The sequence below is a fragment of the Hermetia illucens genome, chromosome 1 (assembly GCF_905115235.1).
Source record: "Hermetia illucens chromosome 1, iHerIll2.2.curated.20191125, whole genome shotgun sequence".
NCBI classification, from domain to species: Eukaryota; Metazoa; Arthropoda; class Insecta; order Diptera; family Stratiomyidae; genus Hermetia; species Hermetia illucens.
The window spans coordinates 84,089,309-84,115,746 of record NC_051849.1 but is presented as its reverse complement, the minus strand read 5'-3'; the positions used below and the strand labels follow the sequence as shown (position 1 = coordinate 84,115,746).

The 26,438-nt window shown below is 41.0% G+C and overlaps 1 protein-coding gene across 5 annotated transcripts in view; it reads right to left on the bottom strand.

The window, feature by feature from the left end:
* LOC119646703 (zwei Ig domain protein zig-8) overlaps positions 1-26,438 on the bottom strand; it is a 631,176-nt gene that overhangs the window by 43,900 nt on the left and 560,838 nt on the right. For all 5 annotated transcript variants that reach the window (XM_038047280.1, XM_038047277.1, XM_038047278.1 and 2 more), the window contains one exon: positions 7,855-7,989. In XM_038047280.1, the coding sequence (XP_037903208.1) occupies positions 7,855-7,989 (135 nt within the window). The remainder of the gene's footprint in view (positions 1-7,854; positions 7,990-26,438) is intronic.

The following is a 26,438-nucleotide window of genomic DNA, read 5'->3' as shown; positions in this document are numbered from 1 at the left end:
TTACACTAACCTTAAAAAAAGGAAAAATTCTACTGTATTCTCCTACCTAAACATCATCCTGGCCAATATCGGAAACGCAAACATGTTTAGGCGTGGAGAAATAGGGTCTGTCGTGGACTCGTAAGTGACTCACTGGTCAAGCAAATACACTTGCATGTTAGCGAAGAATATACGAATAGCAACCACCAGACAATTTGTAGTATATTGCCATTGATGCGAGGCCCAGGATACTTAATCCTCACCAGAAACAGGTTGGTAATAAAGACTGCTTGGTTAGAATACATTTCTTCATTGCTGTGGAATACTGAGATTACTGGAACGACTGTAGATAATACGTCGCAGTTGTCCCAACAAATATACGGAGCAAGTGATCCTTTTACGCTAAGGCGCGCACTTTCTCAGAAGTATAATGGTACTACTAATATTGGTAGAACGCTGAAATAGCGAAATAACTTACGGAACGCTTGAAGGCGGAAAACAATATCTGTATACAGCAGACAAGATTCCCGAGGGAATACTCTATATCTTATAATTGATAGTGGCAGTTATTTATCAAATATATAGTTGAACTTCCAGAAGGCTCAGTGAGCGGTTGATGTTACCAATGTGGTTATTGAGCTACCTCTTGACGTCAAGAACACGTTCAATTCTAGCTCCAGCAATAAAAATTATAGAAAATTGCAGACAACTTCAAGCTGCTTATCGACCAAGTGCTCTCCGAATACACTAGATACCATGTGAATGGTATCATTTGTTTCGAATTTTTCGGTTGAGGTGATTTCTAAGAACGGGCCCTTAAAGTAAATGACCCTTTTTGAACCTTCTTAAGGTAAGAACCCTCACCCTGCCCCCTCACTTTGCAACCAACGTCGATATTCGCCTCGAAAAGTACTAATTGAGACCATTCATTTTAAAGTCCAAGTAGAACAATATAACTTGCCACAATTTTACCAAGTTTCATGACAATAGGTGAAATTATTTTTGAGAAAAATTCGTATGACAGACAGATTTTAACAAGTTGTGTTTTCAAAATAACTTTAAACAAGACAGAGATTCAATGGGTTTATAATAACATTTAGTCTCGCAACAAAACCTTCAAGGTTCGCTGAAAGGAAGGAAAGGAGTCAAAAGTTGCGCAGTCGCCCAAATAATAATAATAATAATCGTTGGCGCAACAATCCCTATTGGATCAGGGCCTTAAATTATGTTAGAGTACTTTATTCAAGACCGTAACGGTACACTACAGTACACCGTAGCAGGCAATGTGGTCAGCATTTCACTCGCCCGAGATTATTATCCTATTACCCTCATCTACTCATTCACAGCTGAGTCAACTGGTATCCGACATCCAGTCTGGATAACAAATCCCACTGCCACCAACGAGCTTTGAACCGCGACCTTCCTCCTACGACAGCCTAGCGCTCTAACCACTTGAGCCATCCGGACACAGCCGCCCAAAACTCCGTTTAAATAATAATTTACCCCACCCTACCTGGTCCACTTCAGTTACGTGCATCGTCTTAGAAGTTTATGTCCTTGCAATGTGCAATGTGTTGAGCAATATTACGATGCAAACCTCAACTTACTGTTTTGTTTTGAAGAAAGACACTGATTGAACATATTTCAAACGAAGAACGCGACCAACCATTCCACACTAATATTTACTGATTGCTTCAATCATAACGGATAACAGCTATGATGATAAAATCCGCGCACGGTTGTTGACTGCCAACAGACCCTATTTCAGCTTATAGAAACTGCTTCGTTCGAAACGTTTCACCATAGGATCAAAGCTCTTACTGTACAAGATGAAGCAGCCCGGAAAGTTTATAAGGTATAAGGTATAATCTATGGTAGAAAAAGAAGACGAGGCAGACTCTGGCTGAGATGGAATGATGGAGTAAGTCAGGACGCCAGATAGCTTTTAGGGATATTGAATTAGTTGTTCTCGGCGCAAAACCAGGGTACCTGGAGTTCCTTATGAAGGCAGGCCTAGACCGGATACCAGTTGTTGGGCTGTTGATGATGATGATTGCTTCCGAGATTCGCTGGGGTTACCTGCACATTTCTTTAATTCGGTATTATGCGGAAATGAAACTTTCCCCCATAGTAGTAAATGTTGCAGTTGGCCATTACATTCACCAAAATTCAAAAAACCTTAATTTTTATAAGTGAGATCAGTACTAGACTTTTCTTACGGGGGACAGGAAAGCTAAAGGACGGTAAATCCTGTAGTCAGTAACGGGGCAAATATTAACCTTTTTTGTTTGATAGATAGACCGGTTTTGCCGATATTCATCCCTTGACAGAAAAATGTTTCCCCTATGAGTGTCGGGCCACCGGAAATATTTTATATTAAATTATTTTATATTTCCGGTACCCGACACTCATAGGGGAAACACTTTTCCTGTTAAGGGATGAATATCGACAAAACGATCTATCTACGTGAGGTGTTTCATTCCACGCACTCAGAAGAGGCTAAAAATATGATAAATAGATACCGCGCATTAAAGAGTGTAAATGGCGATGTCCTTATAAATTGTCATTCGATAGAAAAAATGGCCCTAAACGAGAGAGAAAAGAAAAGGGAAAAAACACTGACAATAAGAAAACATTGATTGCCACTTGGAAAAGCTAGTGCACCAGCCCACTTTCAAATAAGCAATCTAAGTCCATCTTTGGGATTATTTTTTAGGGAAGGGTGGTGCATACTTCAGTAAGTACTCCTTGCTGTGGCTCACACTGAACACAATGGACTCTTCAGATTATCGACCGTTTTCAGGACATACAAAACTGCACCTATTGTCTTTAAACATGGCATGCGAAGAGCCTAAATAATCTTGAACTCTTAACACGTTGCAACGCTCAAGATATTTGTAAGGGGAGTAGCAAATGTAACTCAGTGGAGAGCGGCTATTTAATTTCTTCACTTCAGTCGGTCTCGTGACTGCAAACATAGGATGCGCCCGATCGATCGTGGTGGTAAGAAGAAGTGAAAGTAATTAACCGAACAGTCTACAATTCAAAATTGTTAGAGTTGGTTACAGACTGCCGAGTGCTAGACGAAGTCGCACGGTCAGACCGCCATTATTTCAAATTCAGTCTAACTAATGCAGCCTTACAAACTGAATTATAAAGACGTCAGTCAGGCAACTTCAGGAACGTGTTTGTAAAAGCAATAAGAATGAGACTGATTACACTTCCCGAACGCACAGCGTCAATATAAGAGCCAGCCTTAGAATATACTGTTAGAAACTGCAAGGCGAAAGGGAAACTTCAAAGCTGTGCAAAGTCCTTAAAAGGGGTGACTCGGGTAATTTGAATTTCCTTTGAAAGCCGCGATGGAGTATTTATGAATTCCAGAGTTGAGTCGGTACAGACCCTCTTAGAAGTATAGCATCCGGGGCGTACAAATGGCAAAAGTGAGAGGATAAGTTGGCTGTTCCTACAATCCTTACAACAGGAATTAAAACACTGCAAGAACGCTGGTCACCACTGGAAAAGTGAGAGCTACCATACTAAAGCGGCACTTCAAACACATGGGATTGGTAACGAAAGGAGGGTGTAGAGCAGTTAGAGAGACCTCTAGGTATTTTTCTTAGCAGAAGGTAGTTTCCATACCAAAGCTCAAAAAAATAACCATTCGATTCAAAGGACATCAGATAGTCAAGTTAATATCATTTTCTTGAAAATGTTTGGAGAGACTGATCGAGCGTCACATTTCCGAAAATGCGCTAAGGTCGCACTCACTAAATGGAAACCAACATACATACCATCCTTATTCTTCTTCTTCTTTGGTTTCAAAGACAGTGGACGTAATTTTGAAAGGCGAGTGCGCGTTGGGAGTGTCCACAGACACTGAAGGGGCCTTTGACTGTTAGCCTTACCAAAGACTTTACGATGCCCCCCGAGAGCATGATGTCGATGATACTTAATTAAGGAGATCTACGCTAAGCGAATGCAGAGTCTGATGGATTCGGAGGTGGGTGTTTACTGCAACCTACAGGAAAAGTAACAAAGGGCTCTGTGCTATTGCCACTTCTGTCGAGTATGTTGATTGACTCATTTCTATGCGAACTGCAGAATTTCCCAATACACATCCAAGTTTATTCGGATAATATGGCTATGCTAACTGTTGAAATCTCGGAACGATATCGCGTCGTTAATTTGATTGACAGTTGGTGCTTCAGACATGGGTTTCAGTAAATCCAATAGAACCACAATGGTATTATTTACTTAAAGGGAGAAAATTGTCCTTGAGGAAGGGCACACCTCCGAAAGTGGCTACCAAGCACATAAGCCTGTGACATTGAGCCTCACTTTCATTATAATAATAATAATCGTTGGCGCAACAATCCATATTGGATCAGGGCCTTGAAGTGTGTTAGAGCACTTCATTCAAGACGGTACACTACAGGATTACAGCAACCTGTATGGAGGCAACGTGGTCAGCATTGCGCTCGCACGAGATTATTACCCTGATTAACTCAGATACTCATTCACAGTTGAGTGGACTACTATCCGACGTCAAATCACGATACAAATTTCACACTCCCGTACGACAGCCTTGTCCATTCGTCACCATTTATTTGATTATTGAATAACCCCACCTTAGGTGCTGCGTCAAAGCTGCCATAATTGGCATTTTCCAGAATTTGTCCCTGTTAATTTAACCTTTGAAGCTCTGGAGGGGGAGGGTCATGCATATTATTCTTTACGCTTGTTTTCAACTCAAAGGCCGTGGCATCACATATATCTGAGGCAGAAGAAGCAGCCATCCATCAATCCACTGGTATCCCGAGTTTTACGGCTTTACGAATCTTACAATTTGTTAAAAATTGGAACACTTTGCTATTACGTGAGGGGGAGAAAATTAAAATTAATTCAAATATATGTCAACACTCTGGTGATTGTGAGAAATTAGTAAAATTATTCTATCGTTTATTCCATGGCCAGCTACTGAACCATTTCCGTCGGTCTCGTGGCCGGTCGCTCTCTTTCCGACCAGCATCGCGCATCACAACGTCACACATACATAGGTGGTCAAAAAAAAGTTTGCCAACAACGCTGAACAAGTCGGAAAATCGGAAGCTGGGCGCTTCAGGTATGAAATGGTTTTGTTTCCTTCTTCTGTAAGTATATTTGAGTGTAGAATTATCCCATTATGTATATACATTATCCCGTTATGTATATGCAGTTAGCATGTCAGAATTAGTACTTCGGGTTGTAAATTTACACTGTAAACACAACTTTGAGCTACTGTAACTTTGGTTGCTAATAGCATAATTTTGATCAAACTTGGGGATAATATGCTTCGTATGATATTTATACTACTACCAAGTTCTATAAACTCTGGGATAAACCTAAGGGGGGTTTTTACTCATTTTCCCAAAATATTGTAATATACTATTATTAACTAATTTGAACAGTATCGATATGGAGAGTAGTTCAGAGCCCTGGGCACCATATAGGGGCAGCTTCGTAAATTTTTTCAGATTTTTCGGTTTGGTAGTTTCTGAGAATGGGTCCGTTAAAGAAATCATAACTTTGCACCCCTCCCACTCCCCACTTTTCTTATAAATCTCAAACTAAGACCGGCTTCGAAAAGTACTAATCGAGACCTTTTATTTCATATCCACATTCGGTGAAAAAAATGTTTACACCCCCCTTTTATATTTACTACTTGTAAGGACTATAGCATTTTTCGAAGAATCGCGTTTACATTTCTACTTTATTAGAGACAGGTGGTGCTGACAAATATTCCGATACTGGTCCTATAGATTTGAATAGGAGTGAGATCCGGTAATTGGGGAGGCGTGTCTTTAGGGCAGTTATAAGGGAGTGAGGGTCCGGGCTACATATGCTTTCATTTTGGATCGTTACCCTGGAAAAATTGGTGTAAATCTAAGCTGCTTAGTCTTTCAGCACTCAGCGCAGATTTTCTTCAAAAATATTGACGTAGTCATTGGCAGTCATCGTTCTTTCTGTAAACTATAATGCGCCTAACCCCGAAGCCGCGAAGGATGACCATGTTTGATATTTCCATTTATATTTTTTTCTTCACTTTTAGTTTTCGTTTTTTGCCAAAATCTTATCTTTCCGTCGCTTCGGAATAAATTGATTTTGGACTCATCATAGAAGGTAGCCGTTCTTTGAAGGGTTTCGTTTTTGATCATGAATGTTTTGCAAACTCGAGGTACTTTCTCTTACTCATTGATATTGTATTGTATGGTTATTGAGAGTGGTTCAGCAATAAAAACCGATCCTTTTCAACATTAATAATTGTTTGACCTGAAATTTTGTTACGATACGTTCTTGTAAAGTTGTATACTTAACAATTAATTCAATACACAACATACTTCGGGGATAACACTCATTTCTTGGAGGAGGACTCGCTTCAGCGATAGTTTCTCAGGTGGACCAGAGCGCAATTTCTATTAATCCTATTCGCACTCTTGTAAACCTAGAGTATCTGTGTGTACACGTGTTTCACATGCAATAGTTCTCGCAATTTTTTAACCTAATAACTTTTCTTAGAATGAAAATCACCAACTGCTGTTTCTCAAATGAAGTGTCACGGAATTTACGCTAAATCTTTCATTGTTCGTTATATCACGTCGCCACTTGGGTAATAATTTCACCCAAACTACAACGATTATTTCACTCACACGTACGTTGTGTTACAGGTAGGGTCACTTCTCATCCTTTGAAAATCTCGCGAATTATCGGCATAGCGTCCTAACACAGGTAAAACAGCGACAGACTAGCGTTGTAATCACTGAACCATTCGGACAGTTCTTTATATCTTTATCTCAGTGGGTCATTATGTGCAGTATGATATGTGAGGTTTTGGGGGGTCGTCCGTATGTCATATGTTGATACTTTTGTTTATAGTTCCCACACAATATAAGGAAAAATTATTTTCAGCCCCTGGGTAAGGAGGGCACGCAAAATCGCGAAGCGTTCCACATTTTAAGTGCGCGTAAAGTTCAATTGGTTAGAGCATCAGGTTGCTGTACAGAAGAGCGTGGTTCAAATCTCACTAGTGGAAGTGAATTTATATTGTGATTTGACCTCGGATACCGATCGACTTAGCTGTGAATGAGTACCTGAGTCAAATCATGGTAATAATCATGGTCAGCGTAATGCTGGTCACAGTGTCTCGTTCAAGGTACTCTAACTCTACAGTGTAACGTTATGGTATTGAATGAGTGCTCCAACCCATTTCAAGGTCCGAATCTAATTGGATTGCCGGCGCCAACGCTTATTTTTTTTCTTAATCGAATATTTTGAAAAAATACCAGATGACCTACTTGAAAGACGCCAAACTATATGTGGTGGTCTGTCGCGCGTACCAGTAAGCTATCCAGACACTTCCTTGTTATGTAGGCGATGTTTTTGCCGAGGCTGGTAGTGACCAAAATGTTACCCAAAGAAGTACCATTCGTCACACGCTCTATACTTCCCATATAACTGGAACATCGTCATCAAATTAAGGATGTTTTACGGCAATGTCTTTCCAGTACTGCTATGAAGGGACCATAATTCAATTGTTGATAATTATTCCAGAATGGTTGATGAGTAAATTACCCTGAAAACGAATACATACAAGCTTCTCCAGAAATCTTAAATCACATTCATGTCCCGCACAGGAGCTCAAAATAACCATATTTATAACAACCCGTGGTATCAGTCAGTAACTATCGAAATTTCCCACTTTATTAACTACACGTGTTTCCATAAGTATTCTTACTTAATAAAGACTTGAATTCACTCCACAAACGTAACTCTCAGAAGGAAATCCATAAATAAATTTAACAAAATTAAGTATACGCTATTGTAGCTTATGCTTACCTTCTCAATAATGCAAACCAAATTGATAGTTGATCCCATATCAACGTGTAGTTCACCAGATCCGAGGATGAAAGCTTCTGGGACGACAACTTGAAGATTCACAAAGTGTGAGATAACGCCCGTTGCTGTGGATACCTGTAAGGAAGGAAAAGAAAGATATTCACTTAGTGAGCTTAGAACACTACACAGCTTCAGAATCTGGGCAAACATAAAGTATTTTGTATAATTTATGGTATCTGCAAGCTGTATATCTCCCAAGATTCAGCGCAGCAAGTCAGTAGCAAGGGCTATGCACTGGAGCTACCACCACTCGTACATATCCGTGCTCCCATAAAAGCAGATTGTATTCAATGAAGACTTGTAAGTGATATTATACTTCGGGATGCTTAGGGAACTTTATCTTCTTCGTGGGTGCAGCTGACGAGGGTTACACGTGCTTGGAGGAAAACCAGGATAGGGGCTTCATTGATATTTAATGTTGACAAGAAATTGCGGGCTGCGAACGTATGCACTACATATCGTTTATTTTTATCAGCAGTGTGGCTATTACATGCACTATGATTTGAAGTAGAAGGAAGTAAGGATACACTTTGATTTTCTTTGTGTAATGAAAAGAAGGTGAATTTGACTCACTTTGGACTACAACCTCAAGAAGTTGATTTTCTATTTAGTTATATACATACATACATACAATTCAGTCACACCATGGGGATAGTCATAACATTGTTTCATTTAGGCAGTACATTTTTGACAAACAACGCTAAGTCTTCGAAAAGTGCTAATGGAGACCTCTCATTTGATACCCCACATGCTAATATTTAACGAAAAACAGTTTTCACCCTCCTTTTACATGTATAGGAACTCCATGCAGGACGGTGTTATTCACTGCATGCGTAGCGGTTCACAGTTACCAGCTTTTCATTAAATTTGTTATCAATAGATACAACCGTTCCTGAGAAGTACGACATACAGGCAGCTTGTGAGGAGTTACCAGATCACCTATTGGACGCAACCCCAGTTGCCAGATAGGGGCGTGCCTGTTGAGGTGTAAATATGTGTTCACGCTCCTTCTTTTGGGACTGTGCATAAGCCAGTGTTTACTTATCTCTGGTGTGTAGACCAAAACGACTATGGAAAGAATAGCCAGACACAACACGACTATGGAAGACAAAAGAAAAATAAACTCACAGTGCAGTACCGACGGGTTTGGGAATGAATAAGCGGCTCACGGTCGTCCATATCTCTTGACCTCTATTTCCTCTAGATTTGAAGAAAGAAGTGTTCAAACAAAGCACAACCTTACCGAGAACACCAGTGACAAATCCGAAGAAAAATGAGCTGAAAGCAGATCATTAGACGACAAAAACGGTAATTATGCTCGCTCCGTTTGTTCAAGAGAGGCGACAGCACGAGGGACTCCGTCATCAAAATAAAGTCCTATTCAGGTGAACCTCGCAAACTTTCAGACCTCTGTCAATGCCAAAGATTGTAAAATGAAAAGCAAAAGGAGGGCGAACAAACGCCCAAGGGGTCTGTATAAAAGCAGTAATAGGAAAATTGAGCTCCCAGAGTTTATTACAGTTACTACTGTCCTCTGTAATAGATAGGAGGAAGAAAGAAATTCCAAGGGGAGAAATAGGCAGAGAAGAGAAAGAGAATTTTATGAGGCCTAATATAATGTAAGAATCTAGATGAACTTTCAATAAATAATATCACTGCAGGTCGCTCAGGATTTACTTGAGCAATCAAAATGGGAATTGCCATTAAGTGTACCTGATTGAAATCACCATGGTTGAGTATGGTATCATATATTTTAACGGCGGAGTGGCGATATGGGTATGCAACTGCACCCCAGCAGTCTAAATCTGAAAAAAATGCTTAATAATCTTGATTGCGGTCGACTTCAACACTCGGGTTTTTGAGTGCTGAGAAACAAACAAAAAGTGGCGCAGTGTATTAAAAATTTTGCGAGGGTAGATTCAGTTCTAGCTAAAAAAAATGATGTTAAAACCTTTCGAACGGAGGCGTCTTGCTTGGTTGTAGACCTGACCTTTGTCAACCCTACACTGGTGTGTTGTATGTTTTGGGGCGCCATTGAGCAAATTTTATTGGACTATACGGAGAGCGCCAGGACGGAGATGGAAACCCAGAAAAACGTTATGGAGGCGTGGGTAGATCAACGTAGGAACACAAGCGCCGCCGTGGATGCATGTTCAAAGCATGTAATGTGTGCATGGTTCGGAGATGCACTTTATCTGGGAATCAAGTACTGGTGCAACACTGCATTAGTTAAGTTCAGAATGAACTTTTTCGCCGAGCTGTTTAAAGTGAGCATCTCCGAGGGATTCGTCGATGCACTATTGAAATGGGAGAAGCTGGTACTACTGCCCAAACTGGCAAAAATCCCACATATATTCTAGACACGATAGAGAAACGTTAGAGCGGATTGAAGACATCTAATTGGCTTGGCTGAAGTTGCAATTTATGGAAAGGTAGGTAAAAGTCAAAATATTGCAGGGTGGCGACCCTGGAAGTGGGAAATGCGTTCAATTCTAATAAGGAAATCCCTGTTGGCGATTATTTTTCCCACGTATTTTACTGGTGTTCTTCTTCTTCTTGTTTCTCCTCACCCTGAGGACAATAAGTACTGGAGTTTACTCTGTTTAGTGCTCGCTAATAATAAATAAATAAATCTTGCATGGCCGGAGCCAGCCCATGACCGACCCCACGAGTACGTTGTCTCCTCGGATGTGAGTTCCTTTATGAACTCACTGCTATGAAGCAACGTGAGCAACGATGTACTTAATCTTCCGATGTCAGGGGAGGCTATGTTGTGGTTACGCCGACTACATAATTTCATTTTCTTCTTCGGCCTTTGTCCCGTTTACCATCTAGGGTGTCAAGCCATCGTTATTTCGGAAGGTCTTTTGGTCGTTTCCCATCAAATCCCAATGTTCAAAACCAATCTTGGCAACCCCATATCGATTGCAGATGTTCTCATTTCGGATGTGATCATGACGTGGCATACCACTTTGCCAACGCAACATCTTCGTCTCCATTGCTGCAATACGTCATTCATTACTTTTTATAGTTCAAGATCATTTGACTGCCAGTAGTGCCTTCATAGTATGGAATGATATCCGGATCGGAGGACACTTTGGGTGTTCTTCTGGACTTGCTTTCTTTTAAAGGTTTGGTGTGAAACGAACCCTTATTGGTTTGGTGTTAAAACGAAATCTTATTAAAATCGGTAGAGTGTCTGTCTGTCTGCCACACCCATTTTACTCGGAAACTGCTGAACCAATTGCCACGAAATTTGGTGAGAAGATGTGAAAGGTAAATGTAAAATTATTTTTCACCGAATATTGTCATGTGGGATATGACACAAAAGGGCCCGATCATTGTTTTCATTTCTGATATTGGGTGAAACATAGAGGGGTGAGGTTCAAAATTCATTCGTTCTCAGAACCTATCCAACGGAGAACTCTGAAAAAATTCACAATGGTGCATCTATACGAAATCTAGGCCCCAAAATACATCTCATTCCTATACTATATTTTTAGAAATTTATCTGAAAAAAACCTTCTTAATTTCAGCCTAGAAGTACAAGATTTGGCATCGGTATAAGGGGTAATATGAGGCATAATATGGTGAGTATGAATTACTGGAGGCAAACATGTGTATGTGTATGGATGTGGTAATTAAGTTTGCCAGTGGTATTTACTTTAAGCACATAATGCATACCTCTGGGCACGGAGTAAAGTGGAAATGCGTGAAGATGCTTTATATCAATTGGATGTGTACATGGATGAGCACGGGGAGTTCCTCACACAAGATGAACATAAAAACCTTTTACCCAAACAACCGGTTTTCGGTATCCCCACTTGTTACGTGGAATGATCATACTTTATTGCTAGTCAATATTTTACCCTCTTCAATAACCTGATTAAAGAACTTACATAACCACAGTGCTTACTCTCAACTATTTGCTTTCAAGAGTTCAGCTGCGATGACACTTAATCATGTTGCTTTCCCCCGTTTTAATTCGTTCGTTTGGTTCTCGACTCTTGTGCCGTTAATAGGTGGAATTGCTTCAAATTTCGGCAATACTTGTAGAAGTGAGGATGAGAAAATTCTTCTGTTATAATCTACTTGAAATAGTCGCACTATCTGTCCTTCGCAACTTGACGATCGTTAAGTAATATACCGTCTTTGTGATTAACGAAACAAAGATGTTCCATATCCTCTCGGTAACATCAATCGCTTTCTTTGCTTTCATGTTCGCATTCATATAAATCTGCCAAACACACACATCACATCGATGTGAAGCTTACGATTGAAACATTTTTTTTCACCGACTTTCATTTGAAGATCCACGCTGGAAAGCCTATCTCCGTCAATGACCACTTACCAGGCTTGAAGATCCCAAGGGGCCGCTTTGTGGTCGTGCCTTTAGCTTGATTCAACGATTTTTCGAAATTCTTGGTGGTCGGTAGTCGCGCAAATAAGTAGAGTTCTTATCTCTTCTCACGAAAATGCCACCATTCGAATCGCGGTGGGCCAGTGGGTTCTTCCTGTTGTTTTATCGGTAGCTTAACTTGCAACAAAGAAATCAATGGTTGTAGGGCTTTGGCACTCAGTGACGCTAATAAGCTAAAATGTTCGCGTCCTTTATGTCGAGCAGTTGCCAGAAAGCAGCTTTTGCGACATTGGGTTGACTTATGTTGTGGACCATATTTTATTCTTTTCTTTAGAGTCTTTGCCCCGTTCACAAGCTAGGTCGGCTCGCCGTAATCATGGCGTATGCGGTGAAGAAACAGATCGTTTGATCAGGTTACATGATAGTGACTTGGTTAGGCTTGGTTATAAAACTCTGGATTGAATCTTGCGGAGAAAAAAATTGAAGCGGCCCTCATTATCAAGCACCATAAGAGAAATTGGTGCTTGCATTAAAATTGGGAATCAGACCATTATTTCCAAGCCAGTCCGGAAATAATTGAAAGTGATAATCGACGCAAAGCTTTATTTCGCTTTGAACTGTGCACTTCACCTGATTGTCGAAACTGCAATGGAGTCCTGGAGAATGAAGAGCTGTCCGAGATTCGTGTAAGAAAGGAGGAGCATATTCCAAACTAAAAGAGAATTACTGGGATTGGAAGATTTAAATACGTTTAAATTCCATGATCACTGATGACTTGCTTTTATTTCCCAATCAGCCACTTTCTGTTTGAATTGTAATGCATTTCGGATTTAGTACTACTGTTCCGACTTTAACGGAATTGTGGATAATATTCAAATGAGGAAGTAGGGATCGATAGTTCAATCTTTTTCGGAACATAGAACGAATAATGAACGAAAACGGACAAGTATGACGAAACCAGGATTCGAACCCGAGGACGAGAATGGAAAGGATGATGCTCAAACCATCCTTTGATTGTGCCATCATCACAATAACGAACATTATTATATCATGCATAGCCTAATCTATGGATGTTAGTACATGGAAGCTCGTTGAACGTCAGAAACGGATGTGAATTTATCTTGAAAAGCAAACGACCTGAATTACCGGCGTCAATAGTATGTGTGCAAACTCTGCATGACACTGAGGCAGGGAAAGTTATCCCTTGAAATTTACATACTTTCATGGAAATGTTTCAAGAATATTTCGTTTTATAATTATTTTAACCAACGCCGTATTTTTTACATTGCACTATAGTGTGTTTTTTTCATAAAATCAGATTTACACAATTTTATCATTCATCCATCACAGTGTGAGATTACTTTTTGTTAGCAGATCGTGCATATTTTATTCCAATTTGTGGGGCTCCTTGGAAGTTGCGTAGAGCGACGATATTCTGAAACCGTAAAGTAATCACACCTGCGTACGTACACAGTTCATTAGGATTTCTCTGCAACGCAATGCCTTCCGTAGGCAGGAGCTTTTTATGTATATTGGTGAGAAATTGAGGTCACCTTCTGTTACAGAAGAACACGATTTGAAAGCGTACTCAACGTGCCCTTGCATGCCTTGCTATCTCTAAGATACTTCTATGCGAAAATGAGTAGGTCGTAATCTCCTTCCTTTCATTATTTTCCAATGTGAAATATAAAATAGAATCTGAAGAGAAGCGTTACCTTCAACTTTCATGAAATTCAAACTGGCAGGAATTTCACAAGTGGTTTTCGTGTCAGCAGCAGTAATAGGAATTCGGTTCTTGTCGTGTTGACATTTGAACTTCATTTAAGTTGATCTTCTTAAAAATTGCAGTACTTGCCGAATAGATTCGAAATTTGACAGATTACCATTGAATATCGAATGAGCTATTAAGTGCTTATCTGATCTGGAGGTAAAGATTTAATCGAGGAGATTTGGATATTTTATTTAATTTTGGAAATTTATAAGGAAAGCTAAGGAAGTTCAAAGTAATTGCCATTGAAATGGCATGCTTTATATCATACCAAAAAGTGTTAATGGAAGAGCTATGGGATTAAACGTAATAACAATAGTAATAATATAGCCTAGGTGCTTGGTACGAGCTAATACATTTGAGGTACTTAAAAGAAATCGTTTTGAAAAAGAAGAAACAACCAGTAACGAATTGGGATGGGAGACAGGAGCGCTGTTGACAGCAACACCACCCCTAAGTACCAGGAGCGAATCCATGAGGGGTCACTGAAGACAATGCACAGTACGCATATGGATTATTTCTGGCAGTCATGCATCCATCCGCATTTGTCCGCGCAGATAGCTGGCGTGGTCGCCGTACGTACTTATAGAAAGCTTATACTAAAGGAGCATATGGCGATTGACTAGTACAAAATGTGAAACTTTGGATCATCTGATTCCTGGTTGTACTATGATGTAATTACAATATATGGACAATCCTCATGTTGTATGTAAAATGACCCATAAGAATCCTCCACACAAGCATGATCTGGACACGCACCGACACGAACGGCAGGTAGTACTCGATAATTATATCTCCGGTATGTGATGTCATCGATTATTTTTGGAGTTTTCTTAAACTTAAGTAAGTGTCCTACTAGAATACTTTTCATTTTCCGAAGTTGCCCTATTGACTAGACTTCTAAAATGAAGACCTCGATAAATACCAAACATTGTTAATAAAATTAGTAGAATAAAAAACGTTTAGAAAACCAGGAAAGGGAGAAGCTTACCGCTTTAAAACGCATGCGATCTCACGAGAGTTTGACAGTGCTCGCGTAGACGAAGTTACTTTTGCAGCAAAGGGCGTTGTCGCGGCATGCGCTGTGAGATTTTTCAATGATGTGGTCAGGAGTCACTTACTGGGTGGCACCGATGGATTGTAATTCCGCTAACAGCAAAATGGCGCCAGAAGGAGCATCTTCTAGATAACAAGCTGTAACGGGGATGTACCTCCTGCTTCAAGTTCTCCTAGCTGTTTTAAGGAAGGAGGGCGCAGAGCTGAAGGTTATCCAGTGCGACCAGATTCCCAGGAGACCTGCTGCATGCACTAGGTTGCCGAACATTCATATGAATGAGCGTAAGCTATCTAGTCTGTCAGGTATAAATTCGCTAAAAGACCCACAGATGTTCAACTAGCTTATCTAACTCCGCATAAATGGGGAATGCTAGGAGGTATTGGTAAAATTCGACTCATAATGTAAGTTCGGAGTCAGGAATGTACAGGCAAAAGTGTTCCTCTCCTCGAAACCGGACGATAACTCAGTTGAAGCCACCAACGAGCTGTTGAAGCGAATGAAGATCAATGGTCTGGCGAAAGCCGAGCGTGTGCAAATAAGTCTGCCCCATCGGAAACACGCTTCGGCCAACCTGCAAGGTTTTCCCCCTGGGAGAAAGATATCAACATGCCATTAACTGTGGAGACCTCGATCGCAGCAGGCCGGATTATCGAAAGGATAGAATATTTATTAACAAAGGCCTGCACGCCTTTTTGAGTTTCAGCCACCTAACTGTGGTTAAATTGAAACACGCTGGAGTAGAAAGTTTTACATTTCTTAAGCTTACATCACTCACGAACGATCAGCGTTACAGAAAAAAACAAGTCGGAATACCGGAAGCTCGCGCTTCGGGTATAAAGGTTTTTGTGTTCATCTTATGTGAGAAACTTCAACGCACATTTTTCTGTCCGTATATAGCTACAAATTCAACATAATCCTTCATATTTTCCAAACTACGAGACATACGTACATATTACAGCATAGATATCACATTCACCCTAAACAAACAACTGCCTATTTCCGAATATTGTACATTTATATGCACGTATTAAATTGATTGTTACCCATATTTCCGATTTACTTCTTAATCTATTTGAATTAGGCACTACCCGCAAAGTTCATTAGCACGCATATATTATATACCTACATACAAACATGTCTGGCTGACAAATAACTAAAAAACTAAAACAAAATAATTCTCTGCGACCAATTCATAAGAACTCATTTCGTTGTGGTATTGACGAATTGATATGTGATGATGACGGTCATGCAGGTCGTAGAGTCCATGAAATTCACAAAAATTGTAAAGTTTTCACCCCTATAACTTTGTTAGTAATAGTTGGATTTTATTTAAACTTGACCAAACTGTGCACTATGTTCTTCATTACACGCATGCCAAATTTTGTACTTCCGGGATGAACATAAGGGGGAGTGCCGGGTAAATTTCTAAAATGTGGAAATATACTATTATTAACTTTATTTGTGCAGATATCGGAACCGGATATATTTTGAGGCCTAGATTTCGTAGAGATGCACCACTGTCATTTTTTCAGATTTTTCGGTTGGATAGGTTCGGAGAACGAGACCTGTTACACTTTTTGTGGGTTATATTTTGAACCCTCACTCCCCTATGTTTCATCTAATATCAAATATTGAACCAGATTCGAAAAGTACTAATTAAGACCTTTCATTTGATACCCTACATGGCTACATTCTGTGAAAAAAAAAAATTTGCACCCTCCATTCACATATATGGGGAGCCCCCCCTTAAACTTAACACAAGATGGCGCCACTTATTGCATGTAAAGGGATCACCAGATTACATACTCTCACCAATTTTCGTGGTCTAGTCGTTTCCGAATAAATCGGGTGTGACAGACAGACAGACAGACAGACAGACGGACAGACGGACAGACAGACACCGTCTCGATTCTAATAAGGTTTTGTTTCACACAAAACCTTAAAAAGGGTAAAACGGGTAAAAAGTTAATCTTTTGACAGACTGTGTCGGCAATAAAAGGTAAACACTCACTCTCACACCTCTGCCTTGCGATCGAAACCACTTAACCACTTAACAGAAGAAGTAATTTGCTTCTGGAGCAAGTGCGGCCCGCCATTAAGTGAATGGCGGGCTCATGACAACTCATTCCAATACAAAATTTTTATTTAACCCTAGAGCATTTCCAAAATCAACGAAATTACGCCAACTATATTATTAACACATACTTAAAGTCCATTTTCCTAGCTGGAATTATGGTGATTGTATTGCGCTAAGATAATACACAAAGTGAGTAGGTGCAGCCATGAGTTCGCAAAAGACTTTCCGCAAACCAGTCTTTCCTCTTTCGTGTCAAAGACCCTAGATCGGGTCCTAGACAATTACTTAACAACGGTCATTTAGGTTCCTTTTCAATAAACCTCCACCAAACTACCTAAAAACCAAATTCACAGAGATTCCTCGCAAGTTATTGGCACGGGGAAGCAGCATACCTCACGTACTGTCTTGGAATATGAAAACCATCAAAAGGGTTCTAACCAGAATAGGTTTGAAGGTTTGTCATACGCAATAGATGCATTGCAAGATGAAAGGAACACTTCACCAGGCCTCCTTAACCGTCAATGTAACGTACGAATGCGAACTGTTCCCTCAATCCCTCAAGGAGAAGAGACATTATTTCGGTCATAAATGCACTCAAACGGGCTAAAGCCGCTCTTCCTGCAGTTTCTAGTGCGGAAATCTTGGGAATCCTAAATTTTTCCCAGAGAGTGGAAGAAGGGGATGATCGTTTTGAGTGTGAAAATTGGAGAACTATCAGCGTGCTTCCTATCGCTCCAAATAAAATCGTTAGAGTAATACTGGAACGCATCAAGGAACATCTAGAAAGCTTGGGTTCTGCTCTGTATCCCTCTGCATTGCCCACATCAACACCCTACCCCACAAAGATTAACATAGATCTTCGCTTCACCTGATCTTCATCAATTGCGAGAAAACTTTCGACAGTGGGAACAGGGAGTTTATCTAGCATTCTCTACGCAGAAGACGCATTCCGGACCAATTAATAGCTGTTTTTGCTGAGGATGCGGAAGTCTTTAGTCCGCATCCACTTGATGACGGACCGGATCACTTGTGAAGCAACCTGACTCGCTCTCTTGTAGTCCACGGACTCCTCTTTTTAGGTTAAACTCCGAAATTTATCAAAAAAAAATGACTGACGGTTTCTGTAGACTCAGGACTTGCAGCAGCCTCAACAAAAAAATGCACTTCGGTGTGATTTAAGTCTAAACTTACGACGGATTTCATTTCAATATAATTCGCACTCATGTCGTGTTTGCGATATATATATATATATAAAATGGAGCGATTACCACCTGTCGTAGAGGTGAGGCAGCGTTTGATGAGTTGCCACTGCCCTGCACGAAACCGTCAGTGAACTTTTTTCAATAGCTATTATCAGAGCGACATATGATGGCGCCAAATTTCACGTGCTGTACTAAGGTAAAATCTAAGGGGATTTGAGGTGGAAAGTAAATTCCGCCAAGGTTCCATTTTGCCACTGATTTGTTGGGATGTATCATCGGAGTACGCTAGACTGATACTATTTAAAATGAAGAGCTTGACCGGTAATTGGAGAGCGCAAGTAGTAGTGGATAGGTAACACATCGCTGCCTACGTCTCTCCCTCGATGGCTAAGTAAGACCGCCAAGATCATTTTGCTCAGAACAGTAAAGGAAGAGTAAGGGCGCCTAGGGAAGGCTTGGAATGAGCTGAAACGCTTTTCAGTAAACCACGAGAGATGGCGTGTAGATGTGGTGCGGCTAAATGGCAACAATTTCCAATGGATAGTGTTTATGCAAAGAAGATATATAGTACAATCTACCTAGGAGGTAATAACTTAGCCAGAACTGAAAGGGACGCCCTTAAATTGTTTTCTCCAGTGATTGATAGTGGTGGCTGAAATTCGACTGGTACTGATCATGTGTAAGGAAGAGTTAGTTATGTATGCCGACGACTATGTGTTATCAGTATCAGCGATATTTTCCTCCGTTATTAACGAAATTATGAAGGGTGCATCGGTAAGGCGTACCTGTGGCATGTTAGAGATGGACTTGGCGTAAATTGGGATTTTTTTTTTTTGGGAGTAGGGTAGGTGAATGCGTTTACGCGCAGAGTGTTGGACTTCTGCAACAGCACACTTGCGGACTACCAACTAAACACCTCCCTGTCATCAGAGAACTAGCCTGGAACCCTTTGACACATTACTTCGGTCTAGCCCTCCCGCTTTGGGAGCCTTCACGTCAGGGAATTCCTTTCACCAACGGGAGGGGAGGGGAGCAAGGGAGTTGTTATTAGTTCCGAGAACCCTCCACTGCTGCTTTGGTTTGCTCGAAGAAGCTCATCTTCGAGTCGAGCATTAAACCAAGGTATTTAATCGCTGGTTTTGACTCTATAGTCAACTCGCCGATCGATATGGCACGCAAGGTCGGGATTCTCCTTCTGGTCAGGATGACTACTTCGGTATTCTCTAGCGCAAGGTTCAAACCGTGAGCAGTCATCCATCCGCTTACCCGTCGCATCTTTATGCCAAGTCTGCTTTGCGCCTGTTCAATAGTACATCCGGCAACAAGTGCTGCAATGTCGTCTGCATAACCGACCAGGCGCGACTCTTCGGACATATCGAGTCTCAGCAGACTATCGTAGGAAGCGTTCCAGAGGTCCGGCCCTAGGATGGATCCTTGTGCTACTCCCGACGTGATTTCCATCCTCCTTTGGCCCTCTAGCGTCTCATAGAGCAGGGAGCGGTCTTTCAGATAATCGCTCAATATCCGCAAGAGATAGCTTGGCACGTGAAAGGAGTTCTCTAGTGCTCCTAGCATATCTGTCCATCTTACGGAATTGAAGGCATTTCTGACATCAAGCGTTATGAGGAGCACCGGCCGAGTCAAGCATACACAGTGGTCGGTATGCAGACGGGAATTCCGGGTCTCCTTTACCCTTACTGATCAACGACAAGGAAAAATGCCCTCCTTCAAGCACGCGTTCAACACTTCAAGCAGGAATTCTGGCCGTTGACGGAACACCAGTTTGTGAACTTCCGCTGGGATGCCATCAGGACCCGGCGCCTTCCTGTTTTTCATAGTGAGAACCGCTTCTTCGAGCTCTCTCATTGTGTCTGGGGAACAATACCCGCACAATGCGGTCCATCTGGTCGGTGCTCACAGGGCTTCCGCAAAGTACGGATTTTCTGAGTGACAAGCTTATTCCGAAGTCCCCACGGGTCCTCATTCACCTCATTCTGTCAGCCGCGAGCTTTGCTTTTATTTATAGCGCTGCGGAGTATCCTTTTTGCTGATCTATATTGCGCCTTTATGGCACATGCCTCCTCGTCAGCGTGCAAACGTTGTGCCAAACGGCGGAGCTTACGTCGTTATCAGATTCATCACTGAATTTACGACGGTGTCAGCTGCGACACTACCGCCCCCCCCCCCCCGGAGTGCCCCCCCGCGCGGCTCTACCTGCTCCAAGAGCTTCGACGAACCTTCCGATGTTCACCGCCGCGACATTCCACACGCAGGGGGAACGTCGTGTTGGTGCTCACCGCAAGTAGCGCCAAACAATTCGAACGCAATTTACTGATGGTCACTTGCCGAGAAGTCTTCTAGGACTCACCACCCGTCCACCGATGATGCCAGAGATTCCGTCGCAAAAGGCGTAAATTGGGATTTGCCGCCCCGAGTGCCACCTCCTGCAGCTACACAGTAAAGATTAGCACATTCCTCCATGTAAAGTATCTGAATAGGATCCTGAACCCTAAATTAAATCTGAAATAAATAAAGAACTGGGGTTAAAGAAAGCCCGTATAGCCTAAAAATGACCCTAGTATGAAAATTATATCTCGGACCGAAGATGGTTCTTTGAATGTACACAGTCGTGGTTCGCTCCATCTTATTGCATGATGACTGACCTATACTTACTAGGACCCAAACGACCGCGGGTGTTACTGGAGCAATGGAGTCCTTCCCGATAGATTCCCTGTCTGTTCTCTTATACCTTCTCCCTCTGGGCGTTCATACAAAGAAATGTTAGACTCCAGGAATCAGGATGGCAAACAGCGAAGGTCTACGACCATAGTAATATCCAATCCAATATCTATCCAATATGCAAGCTAAGTTTGAAGGAAAATTTTGGTATGGGACTTCAGATCAAAGCGGCTTGGAAGACCGGCGCTGTGTTGCAGGGTTACGAAAAGGGATCCTTTACCTAAATAGCGAAAAATGTTTAGCGGGCACAGAGAGAGAGTATTCTCTCGTGTAGTCTAGTCATATGGTCTTCCAAGATAATTCAGTGTATTCCAAGTGGAGATACTGACCATACTGGAGGCCTGTGGATGGCTAGCGCATAGGCAGAGCGGTCAGCAGGGATTAGTGTAATGACGCGCTGAACAGTCTGAGCGGCACCTCCAAAGCCGCCCACTTCTGGATTCCCGGTGATAGGAATATAGAGGTGAATGTGGAGGCTGCCAACATTTTTACAATCATTAATCGACGCAAAATACGATAATTTGCAATTTGTGGAACGATCCATTGCTAACGTAAGTTCCTTAGCATATAATGGAGGCGTAATCCAAGCTATTTTGGAGGAATGATTGGAATTATTCGGAGTCTCGCGCGAGTAGCACAACGGTATTGCTTTATACTGTGTGCAGGCTAAACATTCACTTAGTCGAGGCGGGATTAGACAGGCCCTTGTCAAAATTAAGAATTGCAATCTCCGATTTATAAAGTGCAACTTCACGTATTGATCCGGCAAGAAGCTCTGATCGCGATTAAGGCGTAAACGCAACCATAAAATTCACCCAAGGGAGCCAACCGGAAAATAAATTATCGAGCACATCATACAGGAATTTTTCTGTAGCATATGCTCTCGGAGGATCATTGCGGTTTCCATCTTCTTCTTCCGATGTCGGTGCTTGGCCACGCGAAGTCATCGGACTTTGCTATTTTAAGGGGACATTTATTTTCTAAATCCAAAAGAATTTTTTTTTTTATTTCATAAATGTGTTCTTAAACATCACAGAAATATACTCCCAAAGCCGTTTTGAGAAATTCCATATATGAAAAAATCTCGTGTATATGCAGCTTTTTTATGTTCATTCCAAATATTGTCTTTATGTATGCAGTTTGCATCATTCGTCGAGAATTATTTAAATAAAAATTAAGGATGTGAAAATGGTGGGTGGAGACAAAAAAGTGCTTTCGAGGAAATCCTTGCTTCAAAGAACTTGTTTGTAGCCAGCCAAGTGTGCCATTGCCTTTAATGAAGGGGCAAGGACTTACCTTGTCATTATGGATGTCACAGACATCAAAGTTGGCTAATCTGCTATGACTGCCGCTTAAAATATAGATGAATGCTGTATATTGCAAACTGATTGAAGAAGCACCATAAGTTCAAAAGAAACTCTCATATGGAAAAAAGGCTTTGGGGAAAAGGATTTTAAACATGGCAGAAATTGAAGATCTGCAGTATTTACGAGGAATGACAGAATAATGTAATATGTGGAAACAATATATTTGTATGTATAAATTATCGAAAAAGAAATTTAAACGCCTTTTTCTCGAAACAACATTTTCTGGACTCGTAAGACACATTTCTCAGGCTCTAATCATCCAACTTAGAAAACACCAAAAGTGTTCCGTTTCTTTTGTAAAATATAAGGATATACCTCTGAAAACTTAAATACATGGAAACCCACTCTTTTAACAGGGGTAATTCACCTAAAGAAATGATCGATTTTTCGACCGCTTTTAAAAAATAATGAATAGAGTGGTGAATAAAATTTTCTTTTTAATTTTTTGGGTATATATCCTGGTTCAAAATCTGGACCGACAAATTAATGGGACATTGGGCAGCGGAGGAAAGTGAACCAGCTAGTCAGCTGCCTAAAAAATTTTGTTCGGGGCTGTTACCGCAGTAACACTCCATTTCTGGAACTTCGATATTAGAGTGATGTAAGAAAGGAAACAGGAGGAAATGATCTTCATGCAGTAGAGCGGCCATTTTTTGTCCGTGAAAATAACTTCAAATTTTTTGCCTCAAAGGGATTCTAAGATGCGGCCTAATCCTGCGATTCCATTGTGAAGGACGCTGGCAGTAACAGGTTTGAAAATGTTCGAGTGCATTGATGCGAAATTTTTGTAAACAGTGAAAAACTGATTATTTCGATTGGGGAGAGGGGGCATGGAGTATCTTTAAATGAATCTGGACTCGCCAAAATTGTTGTGGTCCCCACGTTGGTCGCTCGCCCGTCGTTTTTAAGCAAGACTCCTCTAGGACTGTGTAGACATCTATTTCGTTGGAAAAGAATTTTTGATTTTATTTGATATGGGCTCCAAAATTCATATAGCTAATTTGGTGGGGAGAAGGCGAGTAGTTTAATGGCCATGCAATTAAATATAGTTGTACTGTCTTGTTCAATTTCGGCTTATGATTCGAACAGAGACTAGCCCCTCTCTTTCAATCATTCAGGGTATTTATCCCATCTGCGTAAGGCACGACCTGGAATAGTTTATAGAGTAGTGTACTATTTAGATATACTGTTATCTTTTGATTATGCACTTCAGAGCGATGGAAAATAAGGTTGGGTCCAGTCCATGCCTTACTTTAATTCGGACTCGATGGTAAAACATATTGTTCGTTAATTTTGTATCTTTACTTGAGTGCTAGACTGAGTCATTTTCATTCTGATGAATCTAATCGAAGCAAAACCGGGACTTCAAATTCACACTTTCACAATCTTCTGACATAGTTTCGTTAGACCAAAAGTGTTTATGACCTCACGAAGTTTGGTTGCCAGTAGCTCCGCAGGTATTCCATCCTCACCCGGCGTTTTGCTATTTCTCGGCGTATGTAGATGAGGGGACAGCTACTTATGTGGCCTCTGCCCCTTCAATTTACGGAGACTGGGCTGTGGAATTGAGTACCTTCTCGAAATACACGATTCCCAGCTGCATCATCGGTTTTCATGATAGAAATACTCCAATACGTGAGCAAAATAGTTCTATTTTAACAAACGCTTTTCTATGAAATTCAGCCGCACCCAGGTTGACATGCGTATTTTTTCTTCTTCTTAAGTATCGCGTGAAGCTAATTTCAGGATTCAGTAAAGTAAGTTTGTTCATCTTCTGAAAAATTTCGAAATGATGACTTAATCCCTGACAGCGCTGAACTGGTCCATTGCAAGCTTCCTTATTTTTGTTGAATAATCCTGAACACTTATTCTGAAGATAAACACTATGCTTCTTCTATATCCTGGAGCAGGATACGCTCACCTAGATCGGATTTGTTTTTTTTTTTTCGGTTATAGACTTAGTTCGCCGTACGAAGACATCGCTGTGTCGGTCGGCCTTTTGGTTATTTACCATCGACTTCGAAAGTGACGTTTGTTTTAACTAATGAGTTTTCCTCAGGGCGAATTACATGACCCCACCATGAATGCAACCTTATATCAATTTCAGATGTGCTCATTTTGAATGTGACTCATTGTCTTTCTTGCCGAATTCCAAAGTCTCACAGCATTCGGAACTATCGAGGGGACAGGGCGAGCGAGACTAGGGTACATTTTGGATTTGAAACATTCGGTGATGCATAAAAAACAAAGAATGCTACTTCATCTGTACTGCGTTGATGCATGACGAGCAGTTTAACAACGCAATGTACAGAGAGTAATGCTCCTTACCGACTTGATTTATGGTGATTTGAAAGATTCCCGAAGGCTATTATAGACAAGTCAGAAAAGGAAATCTTGACGCTTCAGGTATGAAAGGTTTCGGATGTTTTTTGTGTAAGAGTGCAGAACGATTCCATTTGTACGTAGTCCGTAATGTGTATCCATTTAGCATGTCAGACGTGTGAACTACACCACGTTTCGCAAAACTAGGATTATTAAAAAATATCGAAATTTTTGGTATCTTGTTAAATTTTTTTTTATCGGTGTTTTTTTTTTCAGGATTCTGTCATGTATAAAAAAATGACCCGATGAATCACAGTTATCCTAGTTTGCAAACTTTAGAAATATGTTCTGGCTAAGTGGGAAAAATTTCATAGAATTTAATTGGATAGATTTTGGTTTATGGTGGCACCCGGTTTTCAACATTCAGTTTAGGTAAAAACGCATTTAAAATGTGAATATTAACCATTAAAATTTAACTCACCATTAATTTGGTATACCTAATCCATACAATTTCGGTTTCTTCAAAAAACACATGTAAAACTTTGAAGCTCTTCTAGTGAAGCAATTCAAATGTCTTTCGATCCGGTAAAATTGCATTTCATTACGGGAATCTACATATGGCATTTTACCTGTTTAACACTATATTTTCTGAACGACTCCGAATATCGAAAAATCACTTTGCCCAAATATTCTGCACTATATCTGGATACAATTGGTTTCTCAAATTCGACACACGGGATAAGAGGTTCCTAGTCAATTTCTCTAAAACATAGTAATATACAATTATTAACTTAATTTGGATGCACATCGCTATGGAGCATATTTTGAGGCCTGGACACAGTTCAGGGGCAACTTGATGATTTTTTCAGATTTGTCGGTTAGATATTTTTTGAAAATGGGTCTTTGAAAGAAATGATCAATTTCGACCCCCTTTCTAACAAATGTCAAAACTAATACCGGCTTCAGGAAGTACCTAGTTATGCTTCATTTGATACCCCGCGTAACTATATTTGGTGAAAAAAGTTGTACACCCCTCTTTTGCATGTGCGTCAGCAAGAGCTACACCCACATTGGGGGGGCACAGTGCAGAAAGTCATTACGGCCAAAACCGAGAAAGATCTCAGGTAGATATGCAAAAGTTTTGGATGAGCAAACCTCTATTGAGGTGTCGTTAGAGCAACCTAATAAAGTAGGTGCCAGAAAAACCTCTAATCTGACACAATGCATCACTATAGCTTGTGACGCGTCCATGTCTAGCTGATGAACATTCCCCGGTAGAAAATTCAACCGCTGAACTAGTGAACTGACCCGCCTTCAAACAACTCGTGCCGACTAAAGACTAACGTCGCAGAAGCCGCCAAGCTCGCCATCCACCGGAGAAAGAGAGAATATTTTAAAGAGATCTGCTCCGAGCAGGACATAAATCCTTGGGGTAGCGCCTATAGGCTGGGACGGTTCAGGAATCATTCATCCCTTCAGATCACGTGCCCAATCCTTTTAATGAAAATCATGCAGGGGTAATTCTCCCAGCAAGAGAGGCGGCGTCACCTTGCAGAAATGTCTGAATGTAGCGGTGATTCCACCAGAGAGAAACTACTGACGGTAGGTTAGGCGACAGTAAAACCCCGGGCC